Genomic DNA, 23,489 nt, shown 5'->3' on the forward strand with positions numbered 1-23,489 from the left:
AAAGCAATCTAACCAGACTTTAATCTAACATTTCAGCCTGTCAGCTCTAAACATCAGGAATTAAACAAGTATCTGCTGCTCCCAGAACAACTTTACTCAAACAGGAAATGCAGACTTTACTCAGCCGTGACATTCACACCTCTGAATGCACATTTTCTAAAGCATCTAATGCACAACACTGTAGAAGAAGACATGGACAACACTGCACAGACGGGCAAATGCTCTGTTATTTTGATCAGGGAATTCAACAGAGGCAGTGAAAAGTTTAGCCCAGTACTTCCCAAACACAGAGCTGTCACGTCCTCCTGTGTTGGCCGTCCCACGAGTAACATGGGAAGACACAAAACGTGTGGAGAGGGGACAAACTCACACACAAAGCCCACTGTCCACTGACACAATCTAACAACCCAAATGTCCCACATTACGACACACAACAACAACAGATAAAACCAACTTCCCTCTTCTGGCTGGAGTCTGATTACCTCCTGAAAGCCTCTCTGCAGGGCCTCTAAGTCTCTCCACAGCAGTGCAGCCTGTGACGGGCACCACAATACAATTGGGTATACACAGATGATCACCTGCCTATATAATGAGGAAAATCAGTCTACTGTTCAGTCTGCTGTAGAAAATCATTCTACAGTGAGCAGAAAAGCAGTGCTGACCTCTCAGACTCAGACATGTCATTCGTTAAAGAAGTGTCTGAGATGCTGATTGGGATCCTCTATCACAGAATCCTTCACATTCCCCAAAAAAACTAAAGGAATGACAGTTTCTGAACTCTGCTTGAAGGTCATGTTCATCATCTTTCAGACTATAATATTGAGTCCACACTCATATTTGATTCTCTGTTTTGTTTCATTTGGATGTCTGGGTTTTGAATTGTAAGCATTGTGAAGTTTGGTGTCTTCTGGTAAATAATGGCAGGTGACCCTCCTTCTTTTAGCTTTCCTGTACATTTTACACTCAGATACAGAGCAAAAGGATGGGACTGTTTTTGTTCAAGTACAAACTCAAAACTCCCACTGCAAAACCTGCACACTCACAGGTAAACACGCCTCTGGGAGCTCCTGTCTACCACACTGCATCGTGGAAACTGCAGTCTTTTAGATCCAGCTTATAGAGATCTCATTGTTTTAGCCTGATTTGTTTTCAGAGAGCTTAAATATTTGTATTCTATTAGTCAGAATAGCGGAGAATAATCCCTTTAAATCTGTACATTTTGATAAGGTAAGAAAAACATCAATGATGCTGTACAATATCGCCCAACCTATTTATACTGTTTGTACTGTAGTACTGGAAGTACTGTAACATAAAGTTTGAGGATTTTCCTGCTGAATCTCACCTACTAGACCTGACAATGAACAGATGAGTTGTACCAGGTGTGTTTGAGTGGAGAGATCATCAGACTGTGCTGGAAACCAGTCGAACAGAACTGGAGCTGAATATTCATGTTGTAGATATTCTTCTATTGTGAAATGTTGTTTTTCACAGTCTTTGGTAAACCCAGATGGAGCTGTATCTGAACTCTATCCTGGGGCTTCAGCTGTCTTTTTATATCAAATAACTTACATTCATTGTACGTTCAACTGTACATTCATTATTAATAAGTTACCCATAAAGTATCCATCAGCAATAAGACATTGAACTGTAGCTCATTGTACAAGATCATTTGGAAATGTGGTGTTTTTCAGTTTACTGTCTGACATTTTTTTTATATGTTAACAACCACTTCTGTTGGTTACTTCCTTTTTTGAAAATGACAAGAAAGCAGAAGTAAGACAACCAGAGTTAACACTGCATGTTTTTTACAGTTGGATTACAGTTACAGTACCAGAGTTTCTGAAGAGCACTGCAGAGAGAGCTGCTGGAGAAGAACAGCTGTTGGAGGGGAAAATAAATTTGGATTACCAGGAGAAAGGAAAGAGAAAATGTAGGAGGAAAGAAAGAACCAAGAGAACCAAGAAGAACCAAGGCTTTAACAAATGTGAATGGAGCTATCCAGGAAGAACTGAGATACCCCACAGAGAACTGTACAGGTGGGTTTTACAACATACTAAGGACTATAGACAGTTTTGTGATGTTGTTGTCTTGGAAGAGGGAATGAGACAGTGTTTAACCTGTCATTAAGAAAGTATGTAAAGACAGCCTGAATAAGAGTCTAAACTCTTTGTGGCATGGATTCAACAAGGTGCTGGAGCCATTCCGTACAGATTCTAGTCCATGTGGACATTATGGCACCATGCGAACGCTGCAGATTTATCAGCTCTCCAGGGTGGTAGAGCTCCAGGATTAGGACTGAGCAGCCCTGCGCTATGTGGTGACTCTGGAGGCCACTGAAGTACAGTTTGAGATGACTTGTGATTTGTGACATGGTGTATTATCATGCTGGAAGCAGCAATTAGAAGATGGTACATAGTGAAATTGTCAACATGAACATGGCCAGAAACCAAGTAATCCTAGCAAAAAATTGGAGAAAAGCTATGGTGGTGAAAGTGCATAGAACAGTCTGAAACAGCTGCTGTAGTGAAACTACCTTTAACTGTAAGGACTTTAAACATGCAGTCTAAGTCTACACAGTCACTTGTTAGATAAGGTTGTGTTCTGATTCGTTTGCCTACATGTGCTTTTGTAAAAGTTATTATGAGATCATTATGTGTACTATAAGAGGCAGACTGCTGAGTTTTCACCACACCAGTTGAGCAGTGCATTATTTAAAAATTGTTATGTTTGTTTTGTCTGCTGTGAACATTTATAGATTTTGGGGTTAATTCATGGTTGTAGAACAGTTCCTGATTGTGCATATTCAGACGGGTTTGCAGTTTCACAGCATGTTGTGTCACTGTGAACAAAGATGTGCCGTGGACATTTTTTGCCACAAAATGCAAATGTAAACTTTGTTTTGAGCAAATACTGTTGTTGAACAACTCTGCCAAAAGCAACATGAGTGCAAATGTTACTCACACCAGAGACGGGGGACATAAAAATATAAATACATCAAAATATATACATAAAAATATATAGGATTAGTGAAAAGAGGCTTTGTCAGACACTGGGAAATTTATTTTGACCACAACGCAGAAGAGCTAATATCAACACCATAAAATTAAAACATATTTTATGTGCATCTCCAATAATAATAACAATAAGTTAACTTTTCAATTTACATTTATTGCACTACAAATAACTGCTGTTAAGTATTCAGTGTGCTTTTGTTGACTTGACTGTAATTTTATGTTTACTATATGTTTGATAAATAGTGAAAAGTTTCTTCACAGACTAACACCGTAATTCCAGTTTATTGGTGTTTTTTCTACAGTCCAAAACTGTAACATCCCATCACATTTAAATACTGTGGCAAGCATAGTACTGTGTACTGTCATAGGTGTCAACCCATATGGTTTACATGTATGAAATATGCTTTTGTCACAGGGTAAACAGCTGTATAAGTCTGTGATATGTGAAATGTCTTTAAAATATTTAGCTTTGAGCCATTCACTTCATTCACACATAATCTGATTGTATATGTGCATTCATAAAATCCTGCTGGTGTGGGTTCATGACAGTTTTCTTGCTTTGAATGAAGCACAAACAAGCTACTCAAGTGGTAACAGAATCTTTAGCCTGCAATCTGAATCATAATTCTAACGTGGTGATTGTCTTTGCCAATTTATCAGTTTTGTAAACAAGAAACTGTAACAACACTGCCTACTGTGTCATCACTTCCGCATACAGCTCAATTTTTTAAGCTCTGCTCTGAATGCACAGTTGACTATTTACTGGAATTTTGAGTGTTTGTGTGTGTTTTAACTGAAACTGATCTTTGCACAGCCTCAGGTGACAGAAAAGAAGATAGAATGTCGACTGTAAAGAGAGACGAACATAAAGCCATGACCATCCAACAGACAAGCAAGAACTTAAACTGTGAGTCTAGTTTTATATTGTATTGAAACTCAGTCCTGGTTTCTAGTCTTTTCAAGATTAGTGTTTTCTTATTAAAACATTAAATTCAGCTCTTGAAGGCTGTGACACTGAGCTCATGAGATGAATCAGGCATGTTGTGGCTGAATGCTAAACTCTCCTGTGCTGTTACTTCTAGGACTGGACTCTCACACTCTTAACATAAACTGAGATATTATGGAAATCTTCAGATTTTCTAATAAAAATCAGCCATATTTACTGATTTACTACATTTGATGCTAAGTTCAAAACTGTCAACATGTGTTGATAGAAAGACAAAGAAATAAGAAACATTAACTATCATATATGTTACTGACCTCAAACCAAATATCTTAAACAGTGTTAATGTTATTATTTAAATGTTTATTGAATTGTGAGAGATGTAAATTATACTCTTTTCTTTCTACAAGGGTGTAAATAAGTCCACAGTTAAGGCTGTACCATGACACATGCAGGGCTCAATTTGAGGAAGGTTGCTTGAGGAAGGTCCTTCTTGTGAAATGACCATCCCCCTTTACAGGCTCTTCGGAAAAATCCAGTGGTGGACGAAGTACACAAATCATGTACTTGAGTTAAAGTAGAGATACCCAAGGTAAAATATTACTCCAGTAAAAGTAGAAGTTCCTCCCGTTAGACCTCCACTTGAGTAAAAGTACAAAAGTATTTGCCTTCAAATGTACTTAAGTATCGAAAGTAAAAGTACTAAAAGATGAATTATGGCTTTAATGTTCTATTATCATCTTTGTAACAAGACTCTGCTTCATTAAATAATTTTAGGTGAAAATAGCGTCACTCTCAAACCAGTCTTTTAATAGAATGTTATTAATTAGTGACGCTGATGTCTATTAAAATTATCATAAGCACAAAACACTGCAGGCAGACAGTTTCCATTAAGCAGAACTGAGTGGCTCTGAAATAACTTTTTACAAACAAGCAAAGTTTCAGTTTAAGATTTATTTGCAACTTAGTTACAAGTTTAAGTTTAATAAAAACTTGCTTTAAACTCAGATTCACAAATGAGTTTTCCTTTACTAAACTGCATCTGTAGGTCTCTGTTCATAAACATAAACTAGCCAAAACAAATTCACTATAAAATGAAATAGTGTTTGTATAAATTCAGAATAAAGACACGTCAGTCACAACTGCATATGTGTACATATTTCTATATTGTGGTCTATTTACACAAAGTTAGGTTAGTTCATCATTTATGTTGAATAGACTCTCCCAATATTTTACACTGCTGCACTGATGTTGAACCGTGTGCTGCACTGGGTCGGTATGACCAACAGGTCAAAACAAGCTCAAAACAAAGTGACCCCTGTGCCCTGATTGGTGTTCTTGCTTTGCGCTTCTTTCATTTTGACATGTTACGTTTTTATACACACATAAAACAAAAGGAACGACAGATTTCTCGTAATGTAGTGGAGTAAAAAGTGAGATATTTGACTTTGAAATGTGGTGGAGTGAAAGTAAAAAGTCACCCAAAATGGAAAAACTTCAGTAAAGTACAGATACACGAAAAACTACTTAAGTACAGTAAAGAATTACATTTACTTAGTTACTGTCCACCACTGGAAAAATCTGATGTCACTTAAGAAGCTTATCAATATGTTCATTGCATCCATATAAAAGACTTCAATTCTACAGGAGTTCAAGTACATGAACTTTTTTAGTCTAAGGCAACAAGGGCAATATGAAGTGACAATAAAGAATTTACAATGAACATATAATACTGAATATAGAACAAAATTAAGGAACCAGCCTGTCATTGGACAGAAGTTTTTAGATTAACCAATGATAACTGATGACGACTGTTAGAGGCCTATCAGAGTAACAATGAGAAACAGATCTATGGAATCAGTCACTGTTACTGACGTGTTCTGACAGAACGCATCATGTTCTGTGGCTCCCTGTGATAAATCACCCACTTAACACACCACAATACTTCACTCACTGTTCATTTCACAAATGAAAGCCTTTGCAAAATTAAATGTTGCCAAAAACGTGTTAAAATCCTTGTCATGTACAGAAAATATTGAAAATAAGTAATTCTACGCCTTGAGTGTGTATCATTTATAATGAATTAAATGTTTTAATGTGGTTCCTCCTCAGTCAGTGAGAAAGAGGCTGATGAGTGTGATGTGAGAAAAGAGAGAGAGAGCAGTGAAATGAAGCGCTGGAGTATGGATAAACACTTTGATTTCCGTGGTGAGTCTTACATGAACCGTTTCTTTCCATGACTTTATAATTAGCTGATGTTTTGGAGAATTGAAATAAGCTGAATTTTTGAACTCTTACATTCATTCCATTATATTCATATTTCATGTTCGTAATGTCAGTCGACTCTTTTCAGTAAAAGTGTTGTGTTTATAGTTTTGATCAGTTTATTTAAAGTGTTGCTTTCTTAGTTGATCCTGTTTTTGACCTTGTAACCTGTAAATGGATGTTAGACTGACATCTTCTGGCCAAATGAGTGAACAGTAGTTTCAGAGACGTCCCAGAGGAGTGACCTGCCGTCCTTCCCCCTCAGTGAGAAGATGATCAGTGCTCCTCTGGATGGACCACAGAGGGAGCTCATGTCTGTGCTGACTGAGTTGATTGGAGACCAAACACTATGACAGAATAATCAGAAATCATTCTCCTGTCTCAGGATCCGCTGATTGATACTGTAAGAGTCCCAGAACATGTTAGAAATTTATTGTTGAGTTCATTAATGCAAGGGTGAATGAGAAGAAGCCCAGAGAGAGCAACTGTTACCAGTGTAGCCTAGTGTGTCAGTTAAGTTTGAGCTATTTATCATAGCAGGGCTTCAGGCTACGTAGGACTCTGGCTTTAGGCTACGTTGTCAATAGGTACGTCATTAATTTTCTTTTAGTGCTTTACCATGAAAAGCTCATGCTTATATTGTGGCCTGTGAAGAATGTGACGATTATTGTGCATCACTGTGTTATTATATGCCTGTTTCTGAATAAAATGTTGAGGTATTTATGTGTGTCTCACTAGATGACATTAAAAGATCTTGATAGAATTTTTGTTTTTTCACTGAAAGGTTGATTGAGCTACATTTATTAAACTTCATACTCTTTAAAGAAGAGTACGAACAAGCATGAAAAAGCAACAAGGAATCACCCAACAGCAGCAGTTCTCAAACTTTTTTAGTCTAAGGCCCTTTTTGTCAACAGTAAGTGCCACTGCGCACGTCCCCTCCCCCACCCCGTACTTCGCCCTTTTCCCAGCCCCCTGAAGAACTTGTTTTACCAGAACCATATCCATTTATGCGGGCTTGAGCTGCACCTTTCTCTAACCTGCACATGCAACTGCTCTGATTTTTGACATTACAGATAACAGGTTAAGTGGTGCGGGGAAGATGTGAACTGTGTTAAAATTGGCCCCAATTTTTTTTAATTTTAATAACGTTTACGTTTAAGTTTTAAACAAGCACCACTTTAAGACATAGCTGAAGCAGAGTTAATTAATTGAAACATTTAAAAATGACTAAGCAGAACCCACTGCTGAGATTTGTCTGCAGCTGCTTTGCACTCCCTGCAGCCCCCCCAGTTTGAGAACCACTACAGCAACCAAACAGGTACCAATCAGGACCACGGAACACATCTGCACCTTAGTCCACATCAGGACTGCACCGGTGCGAGACGACAGGGGTGGAACTGTCGTTCTATCTACACAACTCTGTGAATGTTTATTTGTTCTTCAGAAGGAACTTATCACAGTTAGAAAACTGCATTTTTTGGGAAACGCACAACAGGTTCGACTCTCTGCATTTACACGTTCCACCAGAGATCATTTGACAGCTTTGATGAAACAGACAGCTAGAGGCTATGGTTAGGAGCTGCTTGGAAACAGAGTGCTGTCATTAAGTTCATCTTATTTCCTAGCTGTTATGTTCAGTGTTGTTCTTCACACAGTTTTATAATGAGTTTAGTGAAATAGTGCTTTTAAGAAACTCAGACAGGTTCTTAAAACTTGCTTGCTAAAACTATTAGAGCGTTATTAATGACTCGCCTCTCCTTCAGAGCTGGGAGATCTGACAGTGCTTTAACTGTGGGTTTTGTGTGGCAGCAACTTCAGTAAGGATTCATCTTAGTTTTAGGCCTCTATTAAACCTGTCCTGTCATAAATTATGTTCTGTTAACAGTTGTTACCATTTTTAAAATAAATCAGCTTGAAGCTTCTAAAGTATATCATAAAGTATAAAGTATATCATATTCATATTGAAATAGTACAGCACTTCTTTAATAAAATAAAACTTTTCTACTAAAACTTCAAATGTAATGTAAGCCAATAACAGATGACGGCCAAAAGCCGAACTACAGAAGTTCTCACCAAGTGGAATTAGAGCACCACTTCTCTTCTCAAAACATCTTAAAATGGTGTTTAGCACTGCTATGCAAGATTTATTCCTCATTTGTGATGTTACTGAGCTGACCTGCAGATTGGCTACTCTTATTGCGATTAAAGTTTTTGGCCCAACTATGGAATGCTTTTTGTAATAAAACATTAGGGACCAACATTTTATTAACTATGCAATGACTGTGCATCAGGAGCTTCATGAAATGGGTTTCCAAAGGTTTCACACAAACCTAAGGTCAATCCGTGCAATGCTAAGTGTCAGCTGGAGTGGTGTAAAGCACACCGCCACTGGACTCTGGAGCAGTGGAAACATGTTCGCTGGAGGGATGAATCACATTTCACTATGTACCAGTCTGATGGATGAATCTAGGTTTAGAGGATGTCAGGAGAACGCTACCTATCGGAATGCATAGTTGTTGATTTAAATCATTTTTAAACGTTAAATAATCTAAATAAATTATGGTAACACTTTCTATGAATGTCACATTTATAAGAATCTATAAACACATTCATAACACATTATAATGCATAACACGTTATAGCTATGTTTATTATGCATTATGAATTGCTATCATAATACATTAGAAGCTGTGTTCGTAATATGTTATACCAAAGGAATTCAGTCCCAGCTGGCATAGTGCATTATAACTAACAAAGCTGCCTACTTATGAACACACACATGAATTATACATATTTTGAGTAGCTTATAGTTATTTATAATGTATTATTACACGTATTTGTACGTTCCAAGTAAAGTGGTAGAATTTCATCATGGGAATAAATTATTAATGACAGATCTATGATATTTTAACTTTAGGTTTAAAGACCTTATGTGAGCTTAAAGTAACATTACAGAGTTTATATGCTTTTTATCATGGGAATAGATTTACTAATGAGTCATTTATAATGTATTATAAGATGTCTTTGTACGCTCCAAGTAAAGTGACAAACCTTCAGCATGGGAATAGATTATTACTGAAAGATACATAACATTTTAATCCAGTTAAAAGACTTTAAAAGTATTTGTGAGCTTAAAGTAAAGTGAGGCATGTTTTAAAGTAACATAAAGTTTATTAAATCCACAGCATTTCCAGTGTTCTAAAGTAAAACAAGTACTAAAACAAAACCAGTGCTGTGAGGTAACTTAAATACAAGTGTTTTCAACAATTATGCAGCATTTCTTTTCTTTTTTTAACAGAAAAAAAAAGTTCTTTCAGGTGACAACAATGCTCAAAACTAACACAAACGTAAATCTCTTTTTCCTCATTGAAACATGTTTGTATTTTCTATGTAACAGATAAACTACAAAATAAATTTCTGTGGCAAAACCTGAAGCATTCAAATATTACCACAAAGGGAGAGCTCTCAATCTTGTTTTGAGATATTAGTTAGAAATGGGCAGTAGCTGACCACTGGCTTTCATTCCAGTTATTTTCTTCTTAATCTCACTGGTCATTGCACTGCGACATCTATCAATGAATGAGGAGAGTTTTTCTGTTTTGTCATTCCACTGACCAATAGCTCTGAATGCATCAGGTGCTGCTAAACTGAGCTCAGCAATTGGTGCTGTCCTGCATATTGTGTTGCGATCAACACCAACAGCTTCAAACGCCCTTTTCATTGATTTTCCCTGTTTGAAGGCTTCTAGAGCTGCCTTGTATCTTTGTGTGATGCCTCTGGAGTTTTTTACTGTAAAATTGCCATTTGGAGTTCATCTACAGGTGTGTGTGTGTGTGTGTGTGTGTGTGTGTGTGTGTGTGTGTGTGTGTGTGTGTGTGTCTGTTTTGGCAAACAGGGTCTTAGAACATAGTCTACTACAATTAAAATCTTAGTTCATATGAGTTTATCTTCTGTTTGATGTTTCTCTTTCATTTTAAATGAGATATCTATATCAATTCAAGGTTTTCTCAAGGACTGCGGCTCAGGCAAACAGATATGATGGATGACGGCATAGCACACGGCAGCAGAACGCTAAGTAGGATGGCATCCACACTGAGAAAGGTAGTCTATACCTTTTCAAGGTGCAATTATTTTGTAGGGTCATTTTGTAACATTTTGTATATCTTCATGGAATAATTTTCAGGACTTTAGTAGGACAGCTATTATTTTACATATTTAGGTATGCATTCAAGCTATTGATAAAAGAAGGCATCAAGGCAATATGAAGATTGGTGGGCAACATTGTTTTGTGTTGTTGGATGAGAGCAAATTCTCCCATAAGAGGAAAGTGAGTATTGCATGCTCATTATATTTTACTGTTTAAAAATATTTAAGTTAATTAAAAATTTTCTATATAATTTGCACTCACTTGCCACTTAATTTGTTTATCCACCTACCTTATATTTGCACTCACTGTCAATTTTATCAGGTTCACTTACTCTATAAGAGCATTTTGTAGTTTTACAGTAAAAGGCTGAGGTCCATCTGTTTTTGTGTAGAATTTATTTATTTGGCATGCTTTACCCTGTTCTTCAGTGGTCAGGAGCCCACAGGATCATCAGTGAGCAGGTACTATTTGGGTAGTGGATCATTCAGCACTGCAGTGACACTGACAAGGTAGTGGCATGTTTGTGTGTTTTATGTTGGTACAGGTTTGAAGTTTTTAAAAACTGCATGCTTACTCTCCATACCTACCTTGTTGTTCCACCATGTAAAGTTAGAGATGATAACTTATCTGATGCTGCACAATCTGTGTTAGTCATCCTCTAGTCCTTCATCAGTTTCTGTTTTCAGGACCACCTGTTGGCTGTATACAGACTATTCTCAGCCCAACAGTGACCCCAGCAACAGCATAGTGCTGTTTTTGATCCACTATGTATAGGCTGCACACGAACACACAAAACACTACCATGTCAGTGTTACTGCAGTGCAGTGAGAATAATGCAGCTGACCATCGATGAACAGAGTAAAGACAAGCTAACTAACAAGCAAGGCAGAGAAACAGATGGATTTCAATCTATAACTGAAGATGTACAAAATGCTTCTTTCTGATAACTGGATCTGATAAAAGGACTTGTAGATACAGTAGGAAAGTGAGTGTTCATATATTTTTTGTTTGTCAACATTTACTAAGACAAGAGTAGTCAAGCTGGGTAAAGTGTAAGGTTAATTTTGTTGTTAAAAAGATGTTCCTGATATTTTTCCTGCTGTCCAACAGGGGACGTTTTGGACCTGCCTGGCATCGCACAAAAAAGTGGGTCCTGGGGTTACTAGAAGTAAGGCCAAAGTCAAGGAGGCCAGTTTTGAAGGTGGTGAAAGGCCGTTCAAGAGAAGACCTCCTGCCAACCATTATGCAACACGTGAGAAGCGGCTCTCAAATCATCACAGATGAATGGCGAGCCTATCAGCAGGCCCTGACAGATGCAGAATTTCAGCATCACACTGTATGCCACAAAAGACATTTTCTGGACCCTAACACCAGAGCCCACACACAACACTTGGAACGTGCATGGCAGACATTTAAGGTGGAAGTATGGAGGCATCGTGGAAACCGTACCACAGAACTCTTGAAAGAACATTTGAAGGTGATTGAGTGGGAGTACTGGCTGGGAAGGCGCCGTAGGTTTAACATAATAGGCCGCCTGCTGCATGACATTAGGAAATATGCATTGTGTAACTGCTGAAAAAAATCAGCACTTAAGTTATCTCTCAGTCCCTGGTCTTAGTAGGTGCATGAAATGTTTGGTTTTAGTCATTTTCTTTTTTTACAACAGTACAACAGACTGTTTATTATTTAGTGCTCAAGCTGTTAATTGCAGTAAATGTCTGACATTAGTTTAAATCTTTTTATGGTTTAAGAAAATTTGAACTTTACTAATATTCTGAGAAGTTAAACAATTTTAGTATTGGTTTAAATAAACTTTATTTTGTATGAAATATGCCTTCTTTTACTTTAAACTCACAAACACAACTTAAAACTGAGTTAAAATATCATAGATCTGTCATTAATAATTTATTCCCATGATGAAATTCTACCACTTTACTTGGAACGTACAAATACGTGTTATAATACATTATAAATAACTATAAGCCACTCAAAATATGTATAATTCATGTGTGTGTTCATAAGTAGGCAGCTTTGTTAGTTATAATGCACTATGCCAGCTGGGACTGAATTCCTTTGGTATTGACGTATAACATATTATGAACACAGCTTCTAATGCATTATGATAGCAATTCATAATGCATAATAAACATAGCTATAACGTGTTATGCATTTTTATAAATATGTATAGCCATGTCTATAATGCCTTATGAATGCATTATAATGCGTTATGAATGTGTTTATAGATTCTTATAAACGTGACATTCATAGAAAGTGTTACCAGATTCTGAGTGATCGTGGAAAAAGATCCACAACAGGACTGCACTGATGACCATCTAATAAAATTCTTGAATATCATGATGAGAAAAGTACTTTTCATAATGAATTATTATTTATACATGATGAAATGTTTTAATGTGTTTTTGTTATTCGAAATTGCTTAAATAATGGAAATATTTGAAAAAAATATTTAAAAAAATTAAGTGGGTTTACTGGTAGATATAATAAAATCTAATAAAAAGAACCATAAAATGTATTTTTCTTCTCTAAATACATGCTTTAATCCTTATTATTAATTATTAATTATTATTATTATTATTCATTGTTTATTTGTAATTGGTGAGCAAAAGCCAATTAAAGTCATTGTTTAATTTCACTCTTGGCCTAGTTTGAATTCACTGATGATAAATATGTGTTAAATGCCAGTGGCTGATAAACATTTACAGCATTTAAGAAATAGTGAACGTGGTTCACTTTGGAGTAGGTACTGTCAAAAGGTTTATATATAATCAATTAATGTTTCTTAATTACGAATTATTGTATGGAGACGTCCAATCATACATGAGTGTATGTTAGGAGTGATAATGTGTTAACATGCATATGAAAGTCCATATTCACTAATAGGTTGTAAGCCTTTAGAAATATTGACCAATAATGAAGAGTTTCAACTTTAGTTCAGGTACTGCAAAAAAGTCTATAACTGATGCATATATGAGTTATACATATTTATTCATGACTTGTAAGTACATATAATCTAATTATGAACCGTTTTAACTTACTTTGTGCACTGAAAAGGGCCCAGAACTAAAAGATCTTTTTTGATTATATGATTATTATATCTTACCTCAATATTTAGCCATAATACAGACTTGCTGTCACTTTATTAGACACATCTGCCTTGCTGAAGCACATTGTAGGTGAACAGGAGCACAGAGCTGCTCTTGATTGGATACCTTTGGGGGTTGGAGCCCTCTCAGCCTAGCAGTGACACTGAGGTATGTAGAACCACAGCAGCACCGTTGTGTGTTATACACTTGTAGCAGCGCCACACACTGTTCTGAGACAGCACACTGTTATACACAAGCTGCCAATCATGAACTTATGAACCTTTTCAAATTCTTAAAAACTAATGATTTGTTCATGTTTGAAAGTATGAATGGACACATTGGCAACATGAACTATCATTGATGAACATTTGCTCGTTTTCAAAGCCTCATTATCTAGTCATTTATTCATTTTCCAATTCTGATGAGCAAGTGATTCATTAACATATTTGTAAATATGAATACATGCATTGGTAACTACATGAACTGTCATTTGTAGACATTTGTTCATTTTCAAATTCTCATGAACTCATCATTGGTTCACAGCTATTGATCATTAGTTAATGGTATGTTATTGAAAGTTATGATGAAGTGTTTTCAATGTATTTCTCTTCCTCAAGGGTCACTACATTCTGTCCACTTGACTGTAGCTTCTCCCTCATTGGTCAGCAGTGAGCGTAATATAATGTACAATGTGCTCTGACGTCATAATGGACTAAAGGCTACAGGCTGTGATGTCATAAAGGTGATGCAGATAAGTTCCGTCACACGGCTGTTCCACAACATTCCATGTGGAGCCGCGAAGAGATCAACTGCTACAATGAGCTGCCTCTGGTTCTTGTGCTGCCGAGTCCATGAGGACTCGGACACAGACAGCGAGAGAAAGGAGGAGCAGCAGAGTGAGAAGAGAAAGAAAGGAAAGAAGAAGAGGAGCGGGAGGAAATGGAAGATGCAGTGGAAGAAAGCAAGGAAGAACAACAAGAACAAAGACGAAGAAGAAGAAGAAAAAAGGAGCCAAACAATCCAGCAGCCAGCAAAGTTGGAGGAAGAGGCTGATGTTGTGGACCTGCCAGTAGGCCTCGTGTCCGGCAGCCTTAAAAGCATCTCTCCTGAGACGCCGGAGAACACGGCACCTCCACAACAGCAGAACCTCACTGAAGAGACGGATGAAACCAAAAAACGTCTAATGAATACGCTGCTGGATGAGGTTGAGACACACATGGAGCAGCTTCTGAGTGAGTTAATGAGATAATATTCATAACAGACACTGAATAAAAGTAATGAACACCAAATATTCATAGTAGACACTGTAAAATTCATAGTGGGTACTGAATAATTTATAGCTGTGACTAAATATCCAAAGTAGATACTGAATAATTCATTGCAAATAATAAATAATGTATAATGAAGACTAAGTAGTTCATAGTAGTCACTAAATATTAATAGTAGACACTAAATAATTCACCATGGTTACTGAAAAATTCATAATGCATACAGAAGAATTTGTAGTAGTTACATTATAATTTGTAATATATACTGTATAATTCATAGTGGATATAGTAGCGTTCATAGTACATACTGAACAATCATAGGAATCACCACATCTTCATAGCAGGCACTGTAAAATTCATAGATTAATTTGTAGTAGTCACTAAATATTCATTGCTGATACTCAAAAATTCATAGTGGATACTGAATATTCATAGTGGACAGTAAATAATTCGTAGTGCATATGAAATAATTCATAATAAATATATAATCATTTATAATAGATACTAAATAATTCACAGAAGTCATTATATAAATAAAATCTGATAGTCAATAATTCATAGTAGGTGCTGTATAATTCACAATGGATAGTGAATAAATCATAGGAGGTAAAGAATATTTCAAAATAATCATGGAACGTTCATAACAGAGACTGAATAATTATCAATACTCACATAATGATTCATAGTAAATACTGAATTCATATGAGATATGGAAAAATTCATATTTCATACTGAATAATTTGGAAAAAGAACTGAATATTTCAGAGTAATAACTGGAAAATACATCTTAAGAGGGTGTTTTTGAAATAATTTTCAAAACTCAATAATATTCAGTGCCCGTCATATTTGACTGTATTTTTATATACAGAAACTGAGACAGTGATGATGATTGGAGAACCTCTGGAGAAACATCTGGGTAAGTAAAGAAAACGAACAGATAGTACGATGATAATAACACATTTAGTTAAAATAAAAGCAGGAATTCAGCTTAATATGATCTCTAATCTGTCTCAATTCATTCTAGATCATCCAGTGAGCACCAATGATGATGCTGCTACAGCCATCAGAGAGCTCCTGGAGGTCCTGTTTGCTGAAGCTCTGATGGCGAGTGTCCAGCCTCTGAGTGAGTAAAGGAAATAAAAATATTACAATGAAAATGAAAAAACTGGAAAACTGACCATATTTATGTGTATTAAAGCAGAAAATGAGATGATTACAAAGAAGGCTGCTGAAGCTGAAGCTGAAGCCATCGATGCGTTCATGAGCATCTCAGTCGAGGACAATGAGAAGGAACATCTGGAGGAACCTCTGGGTAAGTAAAGAAATTAACAATGTCATGGTGGAAATACATTTAGTTCATATTAAAATGTGAATTCTAATCTGTTTTAATTCTTCATTCAAGATAATCTAGTGAGCATAACTGATGACAAGACTGGAGTCATCAGTGAGCTCCTGGAGATCCAGCTGGAGTATCCAGCGAGTGTCCAGCCTCTGGGTAAGTAAAGTTGATGAGCAGATGTCGTGATGATGCTAACAAATTCTGGTTGCTTTCACACCTCCTTTGTTTGTTCCGGACATTCAGACTTTTAAAGTTGGTCTGAAGCAAAACTGCATGTGTGAAAGTTTCCTCAGACCATGGTTCAGATCAAAGGGCCAACATTTGGTCGGTCTAAAAGAGGTGGTCTTGGTCCAGATCAAACTGAGCCATGGTTCGGTTCATTTGCAGTGTGAAAGCACTTTTTTGGATGGTTCACATTTTCGGACCAATTATAGGAAGTTGAGTCAGGCTGTCGTCACCCATCAAACAATAGAGGAAGAAAAAGAACCAGAAGAGAGTAAAATGAGCCGCGGTAGCTCACGGGGAGGAGACGGTGTATTTATTTGTAATTTGGACTCACGAAAAAGTCAAAAGTCAACATTTTTCTCCAAACGTAAAAGACAAGCAGCTGAACTGACCACACGCTGACATCAGACTCTCCTCTACAAACCAATCGGTGTCCAGTACAGGGAGACACAGCCCACGGTGGTGATGATATCAGGACATAGGTGTGTCATGCAGAGTTCTTTAGTGCGCTCGTTAAATCGCAACCAAAACGAGCTGGATCAAATGATTACAATGTAACAAACACATGAACCTCAGTTTGGACTTTGATCAGGACTTTCAGGTCTGAAAACACCCTTAATTTATATTAACACAGGAATTCAGCTAAATATGATCTCTAATCTGTCTGAATTCATTCTAGATCATCCAGTGAGCACCAATGATGATGCTGCTACAGCCATCAGAGAGCTCCTGGAGGTCCTGTTTGCTGATGCTCTATCAGCGAGTGCCCAGCCAAAGAAGGCTGCTGAAGCTGAAGCTGAAGCTGAATCCATCGATGAGCCCATGAGCATCTCAGTGGAGGACAATGTGGAGGAACATCTGCAGGAACATCTGGGTAAGTAAAGAAATGAACAAATAGTGAGATGATATTGACACATATAATTAATATTAAAGCTTAATATGAGCTCTAATCTGTCTGAATTCATTCAAGATAATCTAGTGAGCACCAATGATGACGAAGCTAAAGCCATCAGTGAGCTCCTAGAGATCCTGTTTGACGAGGAGATCCAGATGGGGTGTCCAGCAAATGTCCAGCCTCTGGGTGAGTAACGAACATAAAACATCTACAATAAAAATGAAAAAGCTGGAATACTGAAAGTATTTATTTGTATTAAAGCAGAAAATGAGATGGCGGCTGATGAAGCGGAGGCTGAAGCCACCAACAAATTCATGAGCATCTCTCTGGAGGACTCTGAGGAGGACCCTCACAGCAACTTGGACGATGGTGAAACAGGTGATGACCAATCTTTTGGTGAGTAATGGAAATGGTCAGTGGAAATGTATCAGGAATGAAATCAGCTGGAAAAATGATCAAATTTATTTATGTGAATGCAGACAATGAGATGACGAGGGAGATGATGTTGGCTACCAAAACCCTCAAAGACCTCCTAGGCATCAATTGTGAGGACGCTGAGGAGGAACCTGACAAGGAACATCTGGGTAAGTAAATGAAATGAACAGATGACAAGATTGTGGAACATCTAACACCACAGCTATGGGTGAGAAGAAGAGTCCATGTTCATGATCAGCATCATGATCAATCTGAGTTAACAGGGCAAACGCTGATATTATTAATGCTGATATTATTAATGCTGATATTAATGTTAACACAGACAATGAGATGACGTTGGCTACTAAAACCCTCAAAGACCTCTTAGGAATCCATCATGAGGACGTTGAGGAGGAACCTGTCAAGGAACCTCTGGGTGAGTAAATGAAATGAACAGATGACAAGATTGTGGAACATCTAACACCACAGCTATGGGTGAGAAGAAGAGTCCATTCTTATGATAAGCATCATGATCAATGAGTTAACAGGATGAACGCTGATATTAATAATGGTGATATTATTAATGGTGATATTAATGTTAACACAGACAATGAGATGACGAGGGAGATGATGTTGGCTACCAAAACCCTCAAAGACCTCTTAGGCATCAATTGTGAGGACGCTGAGGAGGAACCTGACAAGGAACATCTGGGTAAGTAAATGAAATGAACAGATGACAAGATTGTGGAACATCTAACACCACAGCTATGGGTGAGAAGAAGAGTCCATTCTTATGATCAGCATCATGATCACTCTGAGTTAACAGGGCAAACGCTGATATTATTAATGCTGATATTAATGTTAACACAGACAATGAGATGACGTTGGCTACCAAAACCCTCAAAGACCTCTTAGGAATCCATCGGGAGGACATTGAGGAGGAACCTGTCAAGGAACATCTGGGTGAGTAAATGAAATGAACAGATGACAAGATTGTGGAACATCTAACACCACAGCTATGGGTGAGAAGAAGAGTCCATGTTCATGATCAGCATCATGATCAATGAGTTAACAGGACGAACGCTGATATTATTAATGCTGATATTATTAATGCTGATATTAATGTTAACACAGACAATGAGATGACGTTGGCTACTAAAACCCTCAAAGACCTCTTAGGAATCCATCATGAGGACATTGAGGAGGAACCTGTCAAGGAACATCTGGGTGAGTAAATGAAATGAACAGATGACAAGATTGTGGAACATCTAACACCACAGCTATGGGTGAGAAGAAGAGTCCATTCTTATGATAAGCATCATGATCAATGAGTTAACAGGACGAACGCTGATATTAATAATGGTGATATTATTAATGCTGATATTAATGTTAACACAGACAATGAGATGACGAGGGAGATGATGTTGGCTACCAAAACCCTCAAAGACCTCCTAGGCATCAATTGTGAGGACGCTGAGGAGGAACCTGTCAAGGAACATCTGGGTAAGTAAATGAAATGAACAGATGACAAGATTGTGGAACATCTAACACCACAGCTATGGGTGAGAAGAAGAGTCCATGTTCATGATCAGCATCATGATCACTCTGAGTTAACAGGGCAAACGCTGATATTATTAATGCTGATATTAATTTTAACACAGACAATGAGATGACGAGGGAGATGACGTTGGCTACCAAAACCCTCAAAGACCTCTTAGGAATCCATCGTGAGGACATTGAGGAGGAACCTGTCAAGGAACCTCTGGGTGAGTAAATGAAATGAACAGATGACAAGATTGTGGAACATCTAACACCACAGCTATGGGTGAGAAGAAGAGTCCATGTTCATGATCAGCATCATGATCAATGAGTTAACAGGACAAACGCTGATATTATTAATGCTGATATTATTAATGCTGATATTAATGTTAACACAGACAATGAGATGACGAGGGAGATGATGTTGGCTACCAAAACCCTCAAAGACCTCCTAGGCATCAATTGTGAGGACGCTGAGGAGGAACCTGACAAGGAACATCTGGGTAAGTAAATGAAATGAACAGATGACAAGATTGTGGAACATCTAACACCACAGCTATGGGTGAGAAGAAGAGTCCATTCTTATGATCAGCATCATGATCACTCTGAGTTAACAGGGCAAATGCTGATATTATTAATGCTGATATTATTAATGCTGATATTAATTTTAACACAGACAATGAGATGACGTTGGCTACCAAAACCCTCAAAGACCTCTTAGGAATCCATCGTGAGGACATTGAGGAGGAACCTGTCAAGGAACATCTGGGTGAGTAAATGAAATGAACAGATGACAAGATTGTGGAACATCTAACACCACAGCTATGGGTGAGAAGAAGAGTCCATTCTTATGATAAGCATCATGATCAATGAGTTAACAGGACGAACGCTGATATTAATAATGGTGATATTATTAATGCTGATATTAATGTTAACACAGACAATGAGATGACGAGGGAGATGATGTTGGCTACCAAAACCCTCAAAGACCTCTTAGGAATCCATCGGGAGGACATTGAGGAGGAACCTGTCAAGGAACATCTGGGTGAGTAAATGAAATGAACAGATGACAAGATTGTGGAACATCTAACACCACAGCTATGGGTGAGAAGAAGAGTCCATGTTCATGATCAGCATCATGATCACTCTGAGTTAACAGGGAAAATGCTGATATTATTAATGCTGATATTCATTTTGACACAGACAATGAGATGACGAGGGAGATGATGTTGGCTACCAAAACCCTCAAAGACCTCTTAGGCATCAATTGTGAGGACGCTGAGGAGGAACCTGTCAAGGAACCTCTGGGTGAGTAAATGAAATGAACAGATGACAAGATTGTGGAACATCTAACACCACAGCTATGGGTGAGAAGAAGAGTCCATTCTTATGATAAGCATCATGATCAATGAGTTAACAGGACGAACGCTGATATTATTAATGCTGATATTAATGTTAACACAGACAATGAGATGACGAGGGAGATGATGTTGGCTACCAAAACCCTCAAAGACCTCCTAGGCATCAATTGTGAGGACGCTGAGGAGGAACCTGACAAGGAACATCTGGGTAAGTAAATGAAATGAACAGATGACAAGATTGTGGAACATCTAACACCACAGCTATGGGTGAGAAGAAGAGTCCATTCTTATGATCAGCATCATGATCACTCTGAGTTAACAGGGCAAATGCTGATATTATTAATGCTGATATTATTAATGCTGATATTAATTTTAACACAGACAATGAGATGACGTTGGCTACCAAAACCCTCAAAGACCTCTTAGGAATCCATCGGGAGGACATTGAGGAGGAACCTGTCAAGGAACCTCTGGGTGAGTAAATGAAATGAACAGATGACAAGATTGTGGAACATCTAACACCACAGCTATGGGTGAGAAGAAGAGTCCATGTTCATGATCAGCATCATGATCACTCTGAGTTAACAGGGAAAATGCTGATATTATTAATGCTGATATTCATTTTGACACAGACAATGAGATGACGAGGGAGATGATGTTGGCTACCAAAACCCTCAAAGACCTCTTAGGCATCAATTGTGAGGACGCTGAGGAGGAACCTGTCAAGGAACCTCTGGGTGAGTAAATGAAATGAACAGATGACAAGATTGTGGAACATCTAACACCACAGGTATGGGTGAGAAGAAGAGTCCATTCTTATGATAAGCATCATGATCAATGAGTTAACAGGACGAACGCTGATATTATTAATGCTGATATTAATGTTAACACAGACAATGAGATGACGAGGGAGATGATGTTGGCTACCAAAACCCTCAAAGACCTCCTAGGCATCAATTGTGAGGACGCTGAGGAGGAACCTGACAAGGAACATCTGGGTAAGTAAATGAAATGAACAGATGACAAGATTGTGGAACATCTAACACCACAGCTATGGGTGAGAAGAAGAGTCCATTCTTATGATCAGCATCATGATCACTCTGAGTTAACAGGGCAAACGCTGATATTATTAATGCTGATATTATTAATGCTGATATTAATTTTAACACAGACAATGAGATGACGTTGGCTACCAAAACCCTCAAAGACCTCTTAGGAATCCATCGGGAGGACATTGAGGAGGAACCTGTCAAGGAACCTCTGGGTGAGTAAATGAAATGAACAGATGACAAGATTGTGGAACATCTAACACCACAGCTATGGGTGAGAAGAAGAGTCCATTCTTATGATCAGCATCATGATCAATGAGTTAACAGGACGAACGCTGATATTATTAATGCTGATATTATTAATGCTGATATTAATGTTAACACAGACAATGAGATGACGAGGGAGATGATGTTGGCTACCAAAACCCTCAAAGACCTCCTAGGCATCAATTGTGAGGACGCTGAGGAGGAACCTGACAAGGAACATCTGGGTAAGTAAATGAAATGAACAGATGACAAGATTGTGGAACATCTAACACCACAGCTATGGGTGAGAAGAAGAGTCCATGTTCATGATCAGCATCATGATCACTCTGAGTTAACAGGGTAAACGCTGATATTATTAATGCTGATATTATTAATGCTGATATTAATTTTAACACAGACAACGAGATGACGTTGGCTACCAAAACCCTCAAAGACCTCTTAGGAATCCATCATGAGAATAGTCCATTCTCATAATCAGCATCATGAGATAATAGGTTGATAATAGGTTGCTGTGGTACATGTGGTTGGTAGGGTGTTGCTAAGAGTTTGTTATGGTAACCAAGGATCCCAGGACAGACTATGAGAGAAAGGCTTGGTTACTGATTTATCTAATTTTGTTCTCTAGCTGAAATGGATATCAAGAAGATAGAGAGACACAAGAAGACAAGACAACATCCTTATTGGAAAAGAGAACAGGTACAGGTGCAGCTTTTAGTTCTAGTCATGGTCTCTAATCTATGGATTTTTAGTCCTAGTCTTGGTCCCTAAACTATGAATCTTTTGGTTCTAGTCATGGTCTCTAATCTGTTGATCTTTTACTTCTAGTCATGGTCATTATTCTGTGGATCTTTTAATCCTAGTCTTGGTCCCTAAACTGTGAATCTTTTAGTCCTAGTCACAGTCACTAAACTATTAAACATGTTTTTTTATAGAGAACCCAACAAGTCTTTCTTCCAAGAGGTTCTTCTGAACAGAACGACATAAAGAACTGTGAGGATGAACACAGGCAGGTGTTCTGTCCCAGACAGGTGCAGCAACAGATGGATGGCATATCCAATGCAGTGCCGTACACCTTTACAGTCTGGAGGACAGGATGGAGAGAGGAAAACACAAGAGAAGGTCCTCGAATGGAGTGCACTCCTCCACGGACAGAGAGGAACGCTGATGGTGGAAGAGGAAGTCTGGATGATGAATCTAATGCAGTGCCGTACACCTTAACAGTCTGGAGGACAGGATGGTTCCACTCTGAACACTGATGGAGGAAGAGAGAGATGTGGAGGAGAAACGAGACAAAGAACCTGACAGAGACAGAGAGAAGAACAAATGGAGAAACACAAAAAGTGAAAGAAGAAATCTGTGGGTGGCCTTTAACACTGAAATACACTGATACACTTGCACTCACACACACAGCCCTGAAACACTGCACTGTTTCAGCGATGTGTGCAAGTGTTTCACTGGTGTGTGTGAGTGTTTCAGAGGTGTGTGTGAGTGTTTCACTGGTGTGTGCAAGTGTTTCAGTGGTGCATACAAGTGTCTAAGGGGTGTGTGTGAGTGTTTCACTGGTGTGTGTGTGTGTTTCAGCGATGTGTGCAAGTGTTTCACTGGTATTTGTGAGTGTTTCAGTGGTGTGTGTGAGTGTGTCAGTGGCGTTTGCGA

The 23,489-nt window shown here is 38.0% G+C and overlaps 2 protein-coding genes and 1 long non-coding RNA gene across 9 annotated transcripts in view; all 3 read left to right on the forward strand.

The window, feature by feature from the left end:
- The window catches only part of LOC118825974 (E3 ubiquitin-protein ligase TRIM39-like), a 424,414-nt gene that overhangs the window by 326,953 nt on the left and 73,972 nt on the right, over window positions 1-23,489 (forward strand). The gene's annotated exons all lie outside the window — the stretch shown is intronic.
- Window positions 1,842-6,161, forward strand: LOC118826016. Its single transcript, XR_005008718.1, has 3 exons — window positions 1,842-2,036; window positions 3,829-3,921; window positions 6,070-6,161. It is a non-coding gene; the product is annotated as an uncharacterized LOC118826016 (long non-coding RNA).
- Window positions 15,882-22,123, forward strand: LOC118825946. Of its 6 annotated transcripts, XM_036596821.1 has the most exons (18): window positions 15,882-17,389; window positions 17,468-17,599; window positions 17,683-17,787; window positions 17,961-18,053; window positions 18,225-18,329; window positions 18,488-18,580; window positions 18,752-18,844; window positions 19,016-19,120; window positions 19,279-19,383; window positions 19,555-19,659; window positions 20,097-20,201; window positions 20,360-20,464; window positions 20,621-20,725; window positions 20,899-20,991; window positions 21,150-21,254; window positions 21,411-21,515; window positions 21,689-21,781; window positions 21,953-22,123. In XM_036596821.1, exons 1-18 carry the CDS (start codon window positions 17,248-17,250, stop codon window positions 22,063-22,065), a joined length of 1,902 nt encoding a protein of 633 aa, XP_036452714.1. In that variant the 5' UTR covers window positions 15,882-17,247; the 3' UTR covers window positions 22,066-22,123. The 6 variants fall into 6 exon arrangements, with proteins under 6 accessions (XP_036452714.1, XP_036452718.1, XP_036452717.1 ...); XM_036596825.1 differs by lacking the exon at window positions 21,689-21,781; XM_036596824.1 differs by lacking the exon at window positions 20,899-20,991.

This window comes from Colossoma macropomum, unplaced genomic scaffold (genome assembly GCF_904425465.1).
Source record: "Colossoma macropomum unplaced genomic scaffold, Colossoma_macropomum, whole genome shotgun sequence".
Taxonomy (NCBI): Eukaryota; Metazoa; Chordata; class Actinopteri; order Characiformes; family Serrasalmidae; genus Colossoma; species Colossoma macropomum.